The sequence below is a fragment of the Natator depressus genome, chromosome 3, assembly GCF_965152275.1.
Source record: "Natator depressus isolate rNatDep1 chromosome 3, rNatDep2.hap1, whole genome shotgun sequence".
In the NCBI taxonomy this organism is placed as follows: domain Eukaryota; kingdom Metazoa; phylum Chordata; order Testudines; family Cheloniidae; genus Natator; species Natator depressus.
Window position 1 is genome coordinate 155,286,718 of NC_134236.1, and position 19,182 is coordinate 155,305,899.

At 38.2% G+C, this 19,182-nt stretch overlaps 1 protein-coding gene across 3 annotated transcripts in view; it reads left to right on the top strand.

Moving 5' to 3' along the window:
- The window catches only part of BABAM2 (BRISC and BRCA1 A complex member 2), a 306,901-nt gene that overhangs the window by 168,214 nt on the left and 119,505 nt on the right, over window positions 1–19,182 (top strand). For all 3 annotated transcript variants that reach the window (XM_074949130.1, XM_074949129.1, XM_074949131.1), the window contains exon 7: window positions 7,303–7,412. In XM_074949130.1, coding sequence (XP_074805231.1) covers window positions 7,303–7,412 — 110 coding nt within the window. The remainder of the gene's footprint in view (window positions 1–7,302; window positions 7,413–19,182) is intronic.

A 19,182-nucleotide genomic window follows, 5' to 3' on the forward strand; every position in this document is an offset into this window, starting at 1 on the left:
TGTTTGAAGCCTTATGAGAGATGTGATGCTGTTGGCATCTGTTCCCAAACCATAGAACTTTGTGTTTTCCCAACTAGGAAAGCAAAAGACATTCTTCATATAGAGATACTATATAGTGTTCTGCTGTTTTGGATCTGATGATAAAACACCTGAAAAAGAGGTAGAAATAAAACAACTTGGTAATGTTTTCATTATATAAATATAAATATATATATATAAAACCAATGTTTTCCACTTATATAATCAGCTTGCAGGCACTGATTAGTTAAGCCTTTTAATATCCCTTTGAGAAAGATAGATATCCCTATTTTACAGTGGGGCAAACTGAGGCACAGAGAAATTAAAATACTTTCTTGGGAGTCATACCGAAAATCAATGGGAAAACCAGGAACAGAACCCAGCAGTCTTTACTTCTATTGTGCTCTAACTAATTGGTCACATTTCCTCCCTATTGTGAATTCTTGATGATTGTAAATAGTAATCCACTCTACAAATATTCTCCACTGTGTAACTGTTATGTTGAAGTCTTAATGTGGAGCCTGATGATATGAGATGCTCAGCATTTTCTGCAATATGCTGAGGCGCTTGCCTCTCATTGACTCAATTGAAGTTGATGATGCTGAGCATCTTGCAGAATCAGGTCCTTAGTATTAAAAACAAACAAATCACCTTGGCCCAGTGTCATTAAAGCACATCCAATAGGTAGAGAGCTTTGTGAGGACCTAAAAATTCCAGTTTTAGAGTAGAATATAATGAATCTCCTTTGTAACCGTTACGCTGTTGCACTTACAGATTATACACATTTTAGTGCAAAACCAGCTAAACTTTTTATCTGTTCTTAAAAGTCATCCATATTTATCCACTAGAGAGACTATCCCAGCATTTTTCTCATACAGGCTTTGGTCTGTCAAGTCCATAATCCTGCTCTTGCTTCCCACAGTGTTCAATTAACTCTTTAAAAGAAACTGCTCCATATTTTGAGGTTGCTTGTGTTCTTTATGACATAGGTGCAAAGTAAATGCCACATAAGTGGACAAAACCATCTTGGAAGTTGTGGTGTCTAATGTGTATTCCCATAGACAAGAATATTATCTTATGTATTTATTCTTCAATGTGCTGGTTTTTCTATGCTCTTCCAAACAGAGTTGTTTGTCTAACTGGATGACATTTCCCTCTTGTACAGGGAATGTAGTGGTGAGTTACCATGTATGCACTAAAAGAAAACTGCTTGGATAGACACCAGACCCATAATGTTGCTCATGGTAAGCAGGCACCGTATATTTATATGTAAAATTCTCAGAAAACTCATATAACTGGTGCCTTGCTTATGCGTGAGTAATGTCCTATGTGTCTTTATAGCTGATTATGGACGCCTAGAGGGATCCTCCTTAGTGCTGCTAATGATTATCTCACGCTCACCAAATATTCAGTTTGCAAGTTTATTAAAGTTAGTTTTGTATTCATTTTAATGAAGAAGACTGAGTATATTCTACAACAGATGAACTATTCAAGTTGTGCAAATATTCTTCAGACACTACAATTCAGATCTGTATAACTTTTGATGAAGATCAGAAACAGCTGCCAGCTAACCAAAGTGTTTGCCGCCTAAAGCAGTGTGTAGGCATTTTTTGTAGTTTCAGAACTTTATCCTGATTAGTATTTTGGTAAAGATTTCATAATGTATTAGCTTGATATATGAGCTGTTTTTGTAACATTTCAGTACTAAGTGTAGTGCAAGCAAGGTGTCTGCCTCTCTTTTCATAAATTATGCTATTTAAAGAATGGGCACTCCTTGATCAGTCCTGATGGATTTCCTGGAAGGCACAAGAAAGCACTTTCTGGAATAATTAAGTCTTCTCCCCAGAGTGAAGCAGGGGAGACTGAGAGTGAGCATTTGCGTCTCCTGATTTCTTATTACTTTCCCTACTATGTGTTTTGTTTTGTTTTTTAAACTACTAAACATAGGGCTTGTCTACATGAACGTTTAGTTTACAGCAAGCTGGTGTGAGAATCTGACACTCATTAGCCTGCTGCAGTCTTACTGTTCATGTGAACCCTGCTGACACAGACTAACAGTTTGTTAATTTGCTTTAATTTTACTCCCCTTTCACAGAATCATAGAGATTAAAAATGGAAAAGAACTCCAGTCTCTGGCCAGCACAGGTTTGTTCCCTACAGTATATTTGCCGGTACTTTGTCAAGTATAGTGTTAACATTTTTAAGTTACAGGGGGTTTCACTGTTTCCTTTTGGAGAGCTTATTCCATAATATGATAGAACACCCAGTTAAGAAGTATTTCCTGGTAACAGCCCATTTACTTTTTTCAGTTTCATGGCATTGTTCTTAGTTAGTTCTTTAAGTGTGTTAAAAAAGAAGCAAAAATATGATGTGCATATAAATACATTAAAATTGTGTCTGTTCGAATATGTCCCTCTCCCCACATCTTCACCATGATGCTTGTTTTTTGACTGTAAGCTGTTCAGAGCAGGGTCCAAGATGTGTCTTAATATATGTTTCTATACCACCTCGCACAGCGGAGCTCCCATCCTGAATAGGACCTGTGGGCACTATTGCAGTACAAATATTAATAATAACAATGATCGGTTACACCAAAAAGGAAGCGGTTGATTAAGTAGCCTCTTGACATAATCGAAGTGTAAGTGCTATAAAGAAACAACTGCTTTGAAGAAAACAGATTGAATATTTTGGAAATCAAATTATAGAAATGTCTCTTCTTGAAAGTGTACTACAAACTAAGGTAGCAAGACAAAAAGCTTCTAGATTACCTTTTCTGAGTTATGCCTGATTTTCCAGAATCTGCATTTTTAAGGAAAAAGAGCCCTAATCTACAACTTGGTTATGCTCCAGGCCCAAGAGGAAATGGATTATAAAGTTGTGACTGTGAAGAGCAGATGTTTTGGTTGGACTAGCTATCTACCATCTGACTCATCATAAATCCTCAGTTCCCGTAAATTCCCAGTTTTCAGTTACAATAGGTAGGACGCAGGAAAACAATGCCTTTAAATTAAAAATATAAAATGTGGTTTTGGTATTAACAGTTTACCACAATCCATATTCATTTACAAAAGGATAAATTATTGTGAAAGAGGTGCAGCTGTTCCAGTAAAATGTAAAACTGAAGGGTATTTGTGAATGACAGCTTCATTAGCTGTGAATGAAAGCCAGCACATGATCATTTAGATAGTGCTAATTAATATAAATTGAAATACAACTCAATGATATGTTTCTTTTGGTTCCCATGTTACTTGGTGTCCCTTGTTTAAGCTTCCAAGGAAAGACCATTTATTTCTTTGAATGTCTCAGAACCACACTTTTCATAACTTTTCTGTTGGTTTTGTATTTTCACAAAACCTGGAGACTTTTAGTAGTTTTCAGGATTTAGATTATCATCCTGATTCTTATTTACTAAAGTTCTGACATGGGAGTACAAGTGTAAATGACAGCTGAGAGTTGTGACTTTTCTTCCAGTTTGTCAAAAACTTAAAAATTGCATTTATATCTGAAATGTTTTACCTGCTGTTGTCATAAGTAGTCACTGGAGGTGACTAACTGAAAGAGACAAGAGGAAAATCCATCCTTTTCTTTTAGTTTCTTTACTTTGTGCATTTGACAGCACTGTTATAGTCATTTTCACTGACTTCCTGTGCAGTCCATTTTCTCTGTTGTGTGAGTGAAACAGGGGAGAGAAAGCATTTTTTAAAGTAGGAATGTGTAATTGTAAAAAAGCCACCTAAATTGTTAGAGGGACATCCTGGAACTAGTTTTAAATCTGTATATTTTTTTTACGTGGGCTAGATTTCAAGTTTCTTAAAATGTCTCTTTAAGATACTGTGTATTACTGAGACCCTGATATTTTTACTTACTACCACGTGCTTTATCCAAGAATTTCAAAATGTTTTGCAAACATTCAGTCATTACATCACACAATGCTTTTGTGATGTAGAGAAGGATTATTATCTCCATTTTACAGATGGGAAACCGAATATAAATAATACCTACCTTTTATAAAGTTTCTGATGAAAGACGTTATATAAATGCTAAGTAGTATTATTTTTAGCCTGACTAGTGTAACTACAGATGCTATTGTTCATTATAAAAATTCCATTCTTAATTCATACAAGTGTCTAATTCTGTTCTGAAATGTATGAGCTACTTGTTTTAACAACATCCCGTGGCAGCAAGTTCCATGGTTAATTATATGTTGTGCAAAAGATTGTTTGGTTTTAAATATTCAGAATTTGTTGCCATTTAAGTTTGAGTACCTTTTTCTTTTTGTATTCTGGAAATGGGAAAAATACTGAAGAAACAAAATTTGCTTATGACACTAAGGAAGATACAGTAACAGAAAAGTATATTCTCTAGAAATATCATTCTTTCTGAAACTAAATGAAAAATAATAAGAAAAAGGTGCTTTTGCTTTGTTATTTTCCTTGGTCTGTTGTATTTGTTCTATTTGGCCTGTTCTTTGAGACTAAAACACATGCACAAAATGTAGACAGACAGGGAAATAACGTATGGTTATAGCTTGGTACGAAACATAAAAACATCCTTGGCCTTTTGACTCTTGGGTTCCCTGTGAAGGAGCTGCCTTTGTCCTGTGAAAAGATAATTGTTTCCCAATACAAACACTGAATATCAAGTCATCTAATCATTAACAGGTCTGTAGAGATGACTGAAAGATGTAGCTCTGAGGGGTTAAATCTTGACTGGCACAGACACTTCAAAAAGGTCCATTAATTTAAAAGGCAGATTTTTTCCCCATCGTTTATCTGTACAACATGTGTTTTCAATTTAGTTTTATAAACAGCAGTTGTAACCGACATACTAAGGTTGAATGCAGTTCCACCAAGCGGATTGTTGCATAAATAAAAGTAACAAAGTACAGTACGAAAGAAATAAACAGTGTGTTGTTATGTACAAAAGGATTTAATTATAATAATGTTTGACAGTCTGACATAAAGTAAATGTGCACCTAGGTCCAGCCAATCTGTACAAAAATGACCTTTTTGCGGCTTTGTATTGTGATAGCTCTGTGGCCATCCTATGTTGGCCAGGGTGAGCCACGGGTCAGCCAGCTTCATAATAGCTCTGCAACAGTTACTGTATTATGGTACTTTTTAAACCTTTTTTGGAGAATTAAGCAAATTGTGTCTGTAACTGATTGACCTTTTTTATACCGTATATTTGAAAAATGACAATCTGAAATGTAGTGGACAAATGTCAGTTTCTTTCCACAAACTTGCACTGAACTGTAGCTATATTCATATTCAATGCAATGCCATGTTGGCAGAAGTACTTGCACCCATTAACTTGTTACTATTGTATATTATCTTTTGTAGAGGGAGAAAAATTAGGCATCTGGGTTTACCACCTGTATTGCAATCTTCAACTTGTTGCAACTTAAAATATCAAAGGCACTGTGTTCATGTAAGAGTATATATTTTAAAATTTCTCCCACCAAGAAAGTCTCTATTAAATGCTGTTATTAGTGGTCATAATAATTCTTGGTAATTTTCATTTAGTTTCCCTGATATATGTTATTTTATATCTCTGTCTTTTTGGAGTCCTTTTGATCACTGAGATCTTGAAGGAAAGAAGGTAGAGCTAGATGATATATTCTAGAAACTGTACATGTACTGTCACATTGTATTGAGTGTATGTGTGGAGAGTTGAACTTTTGATCTGTTTGAGCATTAACAATACTCATGTGGGATTTTAACTGTTCAATTTTTCCTTGCTGTTGTGCAGCCAATAAAAAGCATGTGTTCAGTGCTAATGTGAGCACGGTGTTTGAAAAGGGTTTCCAGCATAAAAGAATTTGTGGTCTTGGAGATACCCTGGATATGAAAATGGTAAACGTACACTATACCTTTCATCATATGACAAATGCTTGTCAATTAAAACAAGATCCTTTTGGTCATTAGACTCTACTGCTTAATCGGTTTTAACACTTCTGTTTGTCTGATTAGTGTGACTTAGCAAGTTAATAGGGACAACACAGTTAATATTGCACTTAGACTTCAGGAGTGAAAGATGTTAATTGTCTCAAATTTTCCCTAGCCATGAAAACATATGGAGTACTCAGGGGACGTTTTGTGGACTGTGATCGCTATTGTTGTATTGTAGATCAGAACTATGCCACAGAGTGGAGAAATATCTGAAAAAACACTGTCAGGTCTTTCTTATTGTTTTATGTAATATGGCCAGCCTGTTCTAAGGCCCTGCTACACTACAGTTTTTAACTGTGTTTGGAACAAGTCACTGGTATGGTTTGGGTCTGCGCATACCACATGGTTAATATGCTGCTAGAATCCATGACAGCCAGTAATGTTTCACTCCTGCCAGAAGCCTGGGCTGGCACATGATTATCTTCCTGTAACCAGTCAACACACTGTGGTTTTGGTAGGTTGGGCTGAATCACCTGGCATTGTTTAATGGGGTTATTAGCATTGTTTATTAGGTTTAATAGATGTTCCTTCTTCCTCACAACTATGGTGTGATAGAGCATCCCAGAGCATATTGCTGTGTGTACTGTTGATGCTACTTTGTGTGTATGTCTGCGAGGCTATTTAAGGTCACTACCACTTACTGGTTACAAAATCACAGTTGGAAGTTATGTGCAGATAGGGCCTAAACGAGAGAGGGACACCTCAGAAATTGGTTATGAAAGGGCAGCCTTAAATTAATGCACACTCTAATTTGCACTGAGGCCAGGGCTGAGGCAGAGAATCAGGGAGCCATAACCTACACCTTAATGTCACCCCCCGAATCCCTGCCACCCTCAGCTCAAACAGAAGCTGAACACAGCAGAGAATCAGGTCTATATACTTCAATGAAAGTTTATAAATGTAACATCTGGGTGTATTACTCAATGACCCAACGATATTATATGAAGATTTTTTTGGTATTTTCATCAGTTGTTTATAACAGTCCCTGGAATCTTAGAAATGAAATCTGTTTTTTACTGAAATGTTTATGCTCCAACACACTGAAAAGGTGGTGTGTTACTGTAAGGGGTTGCTTGTGAATGCTGGGCTAGTATCATTGATTGTCTTTTGATCCATTGAAGAAAAACGAGCACTGTGGAATTTGTTGTCAAAATATTTTTAAAAAATTAAGTGAAATTTACAAACAGATTTTTTTAAATTGTGAAATTTGAGTCCCTTCAACCTTTATGATGTTCCTTTTACCCACACTGGGTATTTGACCCTCTTTCACCCCTTACTAGTAAGGTTCTGATGACTTTAAGTTTGATGTTGTCTGCTTTTTCCATGTATTCAGGATGTCAATGAAGATCCAGGAGAGGATGTTGCTCTTCTTTCAGTCAGTTTTGAGGATACAGAAGCTGCTCAGGTTTTCCCCAAGCTGTATCTGTCCCCACGTATTGAACAGTAAGTAGAATAATTGTTGTAGTATTCCAGTTCTTCTCAGAACTTTTAATTTTTACTCTGATTGTTTATGTAGGAAGTCTTTGGTAGGCCATAAAACCACTTTGGCTTTTAATTGACAAAAGCCATGACGGTGATTACTGTAATTGGCTTTGACTGGAAGGGAGCAATTCAGTTAGTCTTGCCAGTCCCATTTTTATGTGCCTACCACTTACAGAGCTGAGCCACCATTGGTTAGACTGTTGCGGGGCCCACTGATCCCTGAGAATCAGCCTACATTTTCCTGGAATGACTCCTACTGGAAGTGGCATCCGGTTCAGCTTAGCAGGCAGCTTTCCCCCAGAAAAGAGGGAGAGCTTTGTTTTTTAAGATTGTGTTTATATATCTCTGTATGTGTAGGTGTGCACTATACCTGTATGTGATTGATACATATTCCCTGAAGAGAGACAGTTTGTACAATAGGAAGTGATACAGTTAAACAGTTTCCAATCAATGTTTGTAACAAGAGCCGTAAGGCTATATTTGTTAAACTGTGGTCAGGAATTTGCAGTCTCAGTAAGATGTTTTTCCGAGGGTGTGTCAGAATATTTCATTTTAAGGTTGTTGGACAACACAGTTGGCACACAGACTTGCTAATAAACAAATTTTTACTCCTAAAATGGAAGGGTCGGAAGGAAAAATCTATCTGCTTCCTAAATTAGATTTCGCTTCTTCCATTTTTGGAATTAACAATGTTCCCCCTCCCCTTCAGTGCTTCAGTCTTGAAATATCTGCTTGAAAGTTTCATCAAAAGCACTTCAGGCTTACAAGTGACTTTCACTTAGAGATAAGTTGGAAGATCTTGTAGTGCAAGTCCTTATTTTGCACGGCACCTGACAAATGAAAGTTTCCCAAAAGAAAAGGTTCCTAGTTTGTTACCTTGAAGAAAACTTCGAAGATTCATAATGCCCTTACAGAGGAATATTGAAAAGACTTCTTAGTATGGGGGAGGAGGTCTGGTTGCCTAACTATAACTCTAGAGTGCAGGATAAGGAACCAATGGTAGTGGGGGAAGTATTTGATATTAATAAATATACTTTAAAAGGAGAGCTTGTTTTTCACTTTCTTTTGTTTTGCCTTGTTAAGCATTTTACTTGGTTTATCTACATTACTACACAGAAGTAACTACATTAGACTTTGCAGTTACACAGAGGTCAAGTTAAGCTAACATTGATTCAGTGCTTTTGTTTTTCTGGTCAGTACAGAAATGGCATTTCTTTCAACTGCTGAAAACACCTTGGGTGGAGTAGAAGAGATGGAAAAGTACTGACTACCATAGGTTTAGAATAGCTCACTAAGAATGCACAGAGTTTGAGAAAGGGCATGACATTCTGATATTTAAACCAAAAAGGCATTGATATGGATAAAATGGATGACCAGGTAGATGGGTTAAAAAAATCCAAGATTAGTTCTGAGATCAAATCATAAGATTTACAAGGTATCTGGAAAGAAAAATCTATAGAAAATGTATATATTGTTTCTTTTGAGTTTTCAAGTCTTTTTAGCATCTAACCTTATTTTAGAAAAGGTTTTTGTTCTCTCCTTCATTTAACATTATTTATGGCTGTGTTGATTTCGTTAGTGGCTCATTTTAAATGCAAGTCATATTCTCTGATGAGCTTTGTGATAGTGAAAAGGTTAGCTCAGGTACAACATGATTAACATAACAAGTTACATGCCGTTAGATTATTTTAAGTAATTGATTCTATGAACTTTTTATATATAAAAGTCTTTTTTTAATAAATGCTGAATTAACCTGATTGTATCATTAAATGCATTTAGTTTAATGAATTTGGGCAAGTTACATAATTTCTCTGGGCCTATTTACTTTTCTGTAAACTGCTGTACTTAGTTACAGTGCTCCGCAAGTGTGTTGTGAGGCTTAACTAATACATTCATTTGAAGCTGTTTGTTGCCCTTAGATGGGAGGTTCAAAATAGTAGTAGTAATAATAGTATTGCTGGTACTTTTTTGGCCAGAATAATGCAGATAAGGTCAGTTACTTTACTTGGTCATTTCACTGTTCGTATCTCAAATATAACTGATGATACATTGGTCTACCATAAATTTCCTCTCTGCAGTGTGCAGGGAAGTAATAATGCAGAAAATCTGCAGGTTGAAGGTACATTAATATTTTATCCCCCCATCCCCACCTGCTGCCTAGCTCTTACTATTCTTTTCTAGGAACTATGCAGGAGTTCTAGGTGATCATATTTACCAAAGGGAAAACGGGACACCATGTGGGGCTGGCCCAAGGCCTCCCCTACCTTACGGGGTTGGGGCTGACGTCGCTACTCTTCCCCTCCCCCCCCAGGCATGTTCTTCTGCAGCCCACTTTTTGGACAAAAGTGGGCATTTGTCCCATTTGCCAAAGAAGTCGGGAGGCCAGGCCAGGGCTTAAAAAAGGGACTGTCCCAGCCAAAACAGGACATATGGTCAACCTAGTTCCACTTCATGGAGACAGAGGGCATGTTGATGGAAAGGGAGAAGATTTGGGGGAACAGCCTCTCAATTCAGCATGTTTCCCATTCAGAGTAATTGTTCCTGATTAACTCCATGTGTGGACACTCTTGTTCAGGAGTGGAGTTATTCAGGAACAGATGTTGCACTTTAAAATCACACTGTGCCATAATCCCAGGTAACTTTCAGGTATAGACAAGCCCTTAGTAAGTTTTACTGCTCTGAGCAGAGGTAACTCCTCAGCCCCTTCAACAGCCTGAAGATAGCAGAAGTACTTAGTTGATAGATGATTAACCAATGGCAGCACATCAGTGCCAAAGCTCAGAGGATGGTACTATATGGAAAAGTGTGAAAGTGGAAGAACTGTCTTCACGGGGGCAGAAATCTTTGATGTCCTCTCTGGGCTTGTCTACACTTACTGGAGGATCGATGCTGTGGCGATCGATGCATCGGTGGTCGATTTAGCAGGTCTAGTGAAGACCTGCTAAATTGACCGCCAGTCGCTCTCCTGTCGACTCCTGTACTCCATCTGATCGAGAAGAGTACGGGGAGTCGATGGGAGAGCGTCTCCCATCGACGTCACTTAGTGCGGATCCCGTGGTAAGTAGATCTAAGCTACGTCGATTTGAGTTACGATATTTATGTAACTCAAATTGCGTAGCGTAGATCAATTTTTCCCTTTAGTGTAGACAAGGCCTTTGTCTTTTCCTGTGGATCTTGAACCAGGGAAGACAGGCACACCCCTTGCATGCTCCACTGCCGCAGTGCTTTCTCTATGAGAAGATGCAGAAGAGCGTTGAGCTTAACAGACCCATGAAGATTTGCAGGTGATTTTGTCCTATCCGCTACTGTTTTCACATTAGCAAGGAATATATTGGTCACAGAACTGCCATAGGCTCGCTGTCCAGTTCTCTCACACACATTGCAAAATAAGATGTGGTCTACACTGTGAAAATGTTTCAGAGCTCTGTTATTTCTGTCAGAAAGTGTCTCCAGCTAGCCATCCCACATATGTTCATGTTATCCATGTGATAAATTATATTTACTACATACCTCTAACTCTCTCATCTGCCACAAAAATTTTCAGCCTACACTTTGCTCAAGAAAGATGCCCTGGCTTCAACGCCTCTGTTTCTCACTGTGGCTCCTTTAGTAGGTCCAGATGAGTTTGGACCCTAATTATGTCCTTGGGAGCTACGTAGCCAGCAAATGTTTGCAGTGACACAGGACAGCCATTTCAGAACAATAGATTATTTACTATTTGACAAGAATACAATATTCAGGGACATTGGGTTAAAATGGCAAGATTTTAAAAAGTCTAAATGCACAACTCTCCCCTAACCTTCAGCTTCCCCTTGCTTGGCTAATGCTATGTCTACACTACCACTTTTGTCGGTAAAACTTTTGTCGGTCAGGAGACGCTCACCCTCTGACATAGCTACCACCGCTTGTTGGAAGTGGTTTAATTATGCCTATGGGAGAGTTCTCTCACGTCAGCATAGAGCGGCTACATGGGAGACCTTATCGTGGTGCAGCCGCAGCGGTACAGTTGTGCCGCTGTAAGGTCTCTCGTGTAGATATAGCCTAAGAGCGTTTGCTTGGAAGACAGACTGCATGCCTGCACCCTGGCCCTACCCAACGGTCCCTGATTGGATTGGATTTAGCTGTCTTCTGCTGGGAGAGCAAAGTTTCTTATATGAGCCTCTTCTTAACACATCTCCTTTATCTCAAGTCCCAGTCACGCTTTTCCTGTGTATTGCCCTTCTTGGATTCAGATCGGAGAGGGGTTGTGTCCAGACAGGTAATCACCCATCCACATTTTAAAATGTCCCTTAAAGTTGTTAAAAGTTAACGGTCCAGTTGTTTGTCTGCATTGTATCTCCAAGATAGCTCTGTTCACAGTGTTGACAATTCTTGATAGTTCATTTATACCAATCCAGACACTTCTGTGTGGTCCACAGCCAGTCCATACATCCCTTTCCCCCCTCCTCCTATCAAATGGTTCTGGAAAGAAGTTAACTCCTTGAGACCAAGTAGACAGCAATACAAAACTGAGTAGGTAAACTGAATCAAGCCTACTTTTCATAAAAATAATACAGAAATTTCCTGCATTCTCCACAACTTGCTTTACAAGTAGAGTGATACAAAAAACAATACCCATATATTTTTAAACTCTTTAAAATATTTTATATCTGTTTAAATATGTGATGTATACAGACTACATGGTGGTGTGATATACAAGTTTTATTGACACACTTTTGAGATGTCTTGCATAACTTGTTCCCTCATGGTTGTGTCACTCATGAGTAATGCCAAGCTCAGGCCAATAAAACCTGCAGTGCCACACCAAACCTGGATGCACACTTTGTGTATCTCATCTACCAATCTAATTGTTCTTCAGTCAGAAAGTGTCAGAATAACCTAGATTATCTATTTCATTTATAAAACACCATCACCATGATATGTAGGCACCAGTAATCCATAGTATATAATTACTTTTCCAATCCATTTATTAGTCATTAATAAAATTACATAAGAGCATAAGTTACTCTTTCAAAGTAACTTATGCTCATTGTAATTTTTATTATCTTCTCTTGTTCCTTGAGGTAGATCTCTTCTCAGCACGTTTCGCTGCCCTTTCATTAGGCTGTTGAATCTTCCTTCATTCTAACAGCATCTTTTCTTGTAATTTAGAAGTTTCATGACCAGGTTTTCGGTACTGTCTATTGAACTGGGCTTCCTTGCAAAGTTACATTTCAGTTCTTTGAACTCCCCAAAAATGGTCCTAACAGAGGTTCTGACACAATCAAGATGTTATATGGGCTAAACTTCCATTGTTTGAAAACTGAAGCATTTAACCAACAATATTTACTTCTTTGTATTTTTTTTTTTTCAGAACTACAAAATGGCCTCAAGAAGCCCTGAGGATTATCCTAATGACTTGAGGCCATGACATGTTACATTGTGTTGTGCACTGCTACAGAAGTCTCCTGCTGCTGCTAAAGATTATAATTGGATATACCAAAACTGTTTAAGCAAATTAGCAAAACATTTTGTATGTGGCAGGTTTTAAGGAGAGGTAATAGCAATTTTGGGAAGCATTTTGGGGAAATTATCAACATTTGTGGAAAGAGAACAATGTTACAAAATGCCCCTTTCCCACATAATCACAATGTAACTTTATTACTGCTGCCAACTGTATCCCTCTTAGGGAGGAATATTAAATGAGCTGTACATTCACACTTTATGACAAAGGCTCATTCTGCTACGAACGTTTCCACTTTGGGAGCAAGTAAAGCAGAGCTCTGTTGTTATGAAACATGAAAGTTGGCCAAATTTTCTGAGAGATTTTGTCACTGTTAGGCCCTATCCTATAATTACACATGACCATACTTTCTAAAATGTATATTTACCCACAGAGCATATCGGCAACTTGAGGCATAACACAATATCATGTAAATACACTGTTTTTACTTTGCACAGTTATTAAAATGCACATTGGTGTGTTTTACATATGCATGGTAAACAAAATAATACTTACATTACATGTATCATCATAAGCTCTCAAAAGAATTAACAAAGCTGGAAAGTGTCCTCATTTACAGAGAGGAAAGTAAGGCACAAAGAGATTAGGTAACTTGCCAAAAGGTCACACAGCAAGTCAGTAGCTGAGTAAAGAATACAACCCATGGGTCTGAGCCATCTCTCATTCAAGGGGTGCAGGATCAGGCTCAAGGATCAGGCCCATTCCTGTGCTGCTTACCACAGTAAAAAATCCTTGGAAGAAAAGGTCCTGCCTGACACAATCACTTTTCAGCATTTGTATTAGTTTTTCAAAATACCAACAGTTACTGACTGTATTAAAAGTAATTTGCTTAATTTATTTTATATAAATTTGAGTTTTGAAAAGCATTCTCTGCTTTACCTTAAACTTTTAAAGAAAATATTTTCAAAATTTAAACAAATTGAATCCAGGTTCAGACACTTGAATGAATTTTGTGCTTGAAGAGATTTTGTATGTTGTAAATGGGCATCATCACAATAATCTGTTAGTTGGCCTCACTGTTAGCAGTCTCAGCAGACTGAGGCTTGGTCTGGGGGGGGAATCGATTTAAGTTACGCAACTTCAGCTATGTGAATAACGTAGCTGAAATCAACGTACTTAGACCTACTCACTGCAGTGTCTTCACTACGGTGAGTCGACTGCTGCCGCTCCCCCGTCAACTCTGCCTGCGCCTCTCGCAGCGCTGGAGTACAGGAGTCGATGGGAGAGCGCTCGGGGGTCGATTTATCACATCTAGACTGGACGCGATAAATCGACCCCCGCTGGATCAATCACTGCCCACCGATCCGGCGGGTAGTATAGACATACCCTGAGAATCTCTGTGGCCTGGTCTACACTACAAAGTTATGCCTGCATAGCTATGTCGGCTAGAAGTGTGAAAAAATCATGGCCCTAGCTGACGTAGCTATTCCAGCAAAACCTCCAGTGCAGAATACAGTTGTGCTGACAGAAGAGGGGCCTCTCTGGGCATAGCTAATGGTGAACTCCCTCTGTCAAACTGCAGAACTCCTCCTTCTGTTGGCATATGCTGTGCCTATTGTAGGGAGCTATGCCAACATAGCTATGCCGGCATAGGCTCTGTAGTATAAACATGGACTTTGTATCAGCATGAATCTTATCTATGCTAGCATTTTGGGGAAATCTTTTACGGTTGCAGTAGCACCTGTGCTGTTCTGCTTGCTGGTGGTGGCAATAGTGGGAGTGCTCATGTAAACGAGGCTCAGGTGTGTTGTCTAACCATGCTTTAAGTAGGTATAGATGACATTGTAGTAAGAATTTATGAGCTTTGTCTACACTGGCATGCCCACAGTTGCTAGCAGCACCGTAGCTGCCCTGGTGCTAGTGCGACAGTGGGAGGTTTCCTCAAAAATGTAAAATTGACACATCTATAGAGAATGACTAGACTTTCCATTCCTCAAAGTGGACTTTCCAGGCCAGGTTTGAAGCCTATTGGTGGTATGGGGTCTGAGAAGATCGTAGAGCAGCTGCCTGTACTGTACCTGTTCTGTGTATAAAGAGAGAATCTGTAGTACAGTCTCCAGGACTATCAGTCCAGTACCTATTACTAGGTGAATTTACTGAATTTACTTATTTTCGCTCTAAGAATCTCGAAGAAAAAAGGGTTTATAATAGAAAACCTGTCACATCATTACGTTTCCTGCTACTATCAAAGTCACTAGAATCTAAGGGCTTGTGTACACTACAAAATTAAGTTGACTTAAGTTGATATACAGCCACCGCAGTAATAAAAGCGATGGTTCATGTCCACATTTGCTCCTTCTCTTGGTGGTGCAGGTCCTCACCAGTAGCGCTATCCACTGACTGAAGTGGGGCATTGTGGGACACTGACAGCTGCAGCCTGGCAGCCTTGGGGCTGACAACCTCAGCTGTCAGCCCTGCATGGGGCTCACAGACGGCCCCCACCACCAGTGACAACTTCCCCAGTGCTGATAGCCTGAGTTGTCAGCACTGGGGCAGGGGGCCCAGCAGTGAGCCCAGCACCCAGCTGACAGCTCAGGCTGTCAGCGCCAGGGTGGTGTGGGACAACTCCATCTCTCAGCTCCACTCAGGGCTGACGGCCAGCAGGCAATGTAAGTAAACGCAGTGTCTACATGGACACTGTGTCGCCCTAACTGCATTGACATAAGTGCTACACTTCTCATGGGGGTGGAGTTATTATATTGGTGTAGTGAGGGACCTGATTCTATAGTGTAGACCACGGCACAGTCAAAGAAAGTAGTGAGAGGTTGAAGAGCTATGTTCTACAGGAGTGGATGGAAGCTATTTCAGTTCTCCACAAGTTCATTGCAAGGTGACAGATATTTTGTAGTTTTAATTTTTTTTTTTCCTTATGAGCAGTCCTTGTTAAAAGAAAGTTAAAATGACTTGGTTAGCCTTTTTCAGCATTTAAATAATAGGCTATAATGGTGAAAATAATGTTGTTTAGCTAGTGCTTGTGTTCCCTGGATTCACAGAAATAATCCTATCATAAATACTGTTGTCCTGAAGGGCTTTTCTTTGATAAGTACACAAACTTGAGTATGCTAAGAAAACCAGCTGCCAGTAGAAGAAGTTTTGTTTTGCTTTAAGGGAGCAGGGTCCATGCTTTATCCTTTAGAAAGGCTGGAATGTTCCTTTTACTAGTCTGGGAGCAGGGCCAGAAGAGTTCTTCATGATTGAGGATGGAATTCTATATTCAGCAAGTTTTCAACACTACTGAACTTTTTTAATATTCCCCTGCCTATTAAGAAAAGCAGAAGATTTCTGAACTGCTGCCTGTCCTTGACAGCTGTTGAGATGAATGAAAGAGAACTGGATAATAGGTGCTAAAGGTCTAATTTGCTCAAAATGCATACCTGTGAATCCCATCAGTGCTAATAGGGAGACAGTATGATTTCAGACAAGCGACTAGAAAAGGAGAGCTGGAGTCAGGTCTCTGTGATTCTGATGCCAGCTTTGCCATTGACTCGCTGTGTGTGCTCATGGACAAGTAGCTTAATTTTCTCTTTCTCAGTTAATTAATCTGTATAGGGGGTATAATAACACCTGTCTCACAGGGATGTAGTGAAAAGTATTGTTTATACAGTTAAGTGCTGAGAGATCCTTAGAGAAAAGGCACTGTAAAATGCTTATTATGATTTATTAGAACTATGTACATATTTCAAAGGTGAATAAACTATGACTTTAGATCTCAAATTCATAATCTTAGGAAGATAAATGTATAGGCAAACTCTCATTTACTTGTAACATAAGTTTTTAATTTAAAGTAATGATGGAATAACATTATCTCAGGTGCTTATATTCTGTATAATTTCTTCATTTTTATTGTGGCAATTCATTTACATGCCTATCTTATTTTTGTTTGTTTAATATCCATCACCATGGTTTCTAAGTGCTGCTAGATGCCTACCCTATTTCCTTCAGTCTTCACCACTGAAACTGACACAGAACAAATAGTAAAATAGAATGTGAAGGACATAAGACTTAGTTGCTAACAAATTTAATGTGCAAGGCAATTTTATTGCGGGACTGAAGAGATATAAATTATGACTACGTGTTGAAACTGAAGTTAATGAGGCAAGTGGTAAATTATTAAGTGTCAAGTGAGAGACATAAAGAAATCCTTGCATTTGACAGTAAACTGTAATGGTAAGAATTAATGCTACATTTTTACCCTAAAAATTGTGTAACAAAAGTGCACTAGGTAATAAAAACATTCTACTACCCTGCATTAGAGCACTTTCCTTATATGAGTCTCATACCAGTAGTGACTGTTCATTGTAAGTTTTAAATTAATTTGAGAGAGTGTAATAATGGGATTGATGTGCAACATCTATTCAGGAGCCCATGAACATAAGTTCTTCCTACCATTTCAAAAGCCCTGCTCTGCATGACTTTTTGGTAACATGGTTACATCTAATGGACTTCTTAGCTGTATCATAGATTCCTAGAAGGCAGAGATGGAAATAATGCGTTACATTTTCCAGATCATCACCTGGAGGCCAGTGCAGGATTGTTTCCTATAGTGCATATTCTGGTGTTTTGTCCAGTCCAGTCTAGTTTTAAAATATATCTTACCGTAGAGTTTCCACCACTTCCTTGGAGAGACTTTTCCGCAGCCAGTTATCTCTGGATATGATAGAGGAGGCCTTTACTGAGCTCAGTACCTTTGAGGTACATGTAGTTACTTGAGGTGAAACTGAGTGGATAATATGGAGTCTACAACCTCTTCTGTGGAGGCTAAATTAAAGAAACAACAAAAGCTAACAAAAATGCTACCTAAATCTGGTAGCTGATAGGAAAATGAAGTTCTTAGAAAAGCAGATTCTGAACAGACGTGAAAGGTTGGGGAATTCCCCTTTCCTATCCTTAGGAAGTTTCTATTTGATTTCATTTATAGAGGATCCCAGCCCAGAATCTTTTTATTGAAAGTTAAACAGTAAACATTAAATTCAGCCAGTTCTAATGACAGAGGGCCTGGAGAGTCTCTTCTGGGCAGGTGAGGGTGGGGTTGAGTTCCTTAATAGCGCTTTAATATTGAACACGTATTGTCAGATATTTTTGTTTGTGAGAATTTTTAAGTTGATCTTTGTTCAGAAATAGAACTCCTTCCAGACTAGACTACACGGGCCCAGTGGTAGGAAATCTGAAATATTTATAAGACAGAATGGTGAAGAAGAGGCTGATCATTTAATTATATTTTTATGAGGCATGAGGTTTTATTGTGGTTTCAAATCAGTGGTTCTTACACTATGACCTGTGGACCATTAGTAATACAGAGAATACTTCTTGGTAGTCCACAGAATCAACATTTTGAAACCAGAGGTATAGGGGATTGAGCATTGGGGAGATTGTCCATGAAATGACCTCTCTCTTATGAAGAGGTCTGCAGAAAGGAAACATTTGAGATCCATTTCTTTTTTCAAGTTACAGTGATGTTACTTTATCAGCAATAAACAACATCCTTCTTTCTTTCTTTTACGTGACTGTCAGCTTCCAAAATATGGGCATATCATACCTACTGGCATTATATGTGAGTGACTCTTATTACTACTGAGCATTTAAACCAACGTATTAAAATTAATTATTTTAATGTGTGTGGGCTGGATATTGGAAGTTTCTTGTAATTTGTGCTATCTCATGGGATTTTATAAGAGTTTACTAGATTTTATTCTTTTATGCACATGGTTTTACTATTTATATGTCAACAATGGTGTCTGAACTGACTGGGCTTGTAGTGTATCGTCTTTCCCATCCTTTGCCTTCATTGATATGTTAATAAGTTAGAATTATGTTTAATTAATATGTTAGAATATCTTAGAATGTTAATGTTGTGCCTCATGCTTTTGAAGGGGATTGTGAAAGCTAGCAGGTTATTATATAGATTGTTTAAAGGTAAAGTGTTTTTATACATGTCTGTATATGTATTACTGCATGCTTTTATGGGCTTTCACCATAGAGCTGCAAGATGGGAGATGTGATGCAAAATTTCATAAGTAAGACGTTAGAAATGAAATGTTAAAGAACAGAAAGAAATGTGATTTTAAAATACATCATATTTCCCTCATCCTTTTTACTATTTTGGAATGATCTACCTAAATTCAAGAAGCTTAAACAAATTTTTTGTCTGATCTAGATAAAACATTTCCCATCTAGATATTAACTTTTTCAGACATATTCATTTTTCCTGCAGTACAGCCTAATAAAATA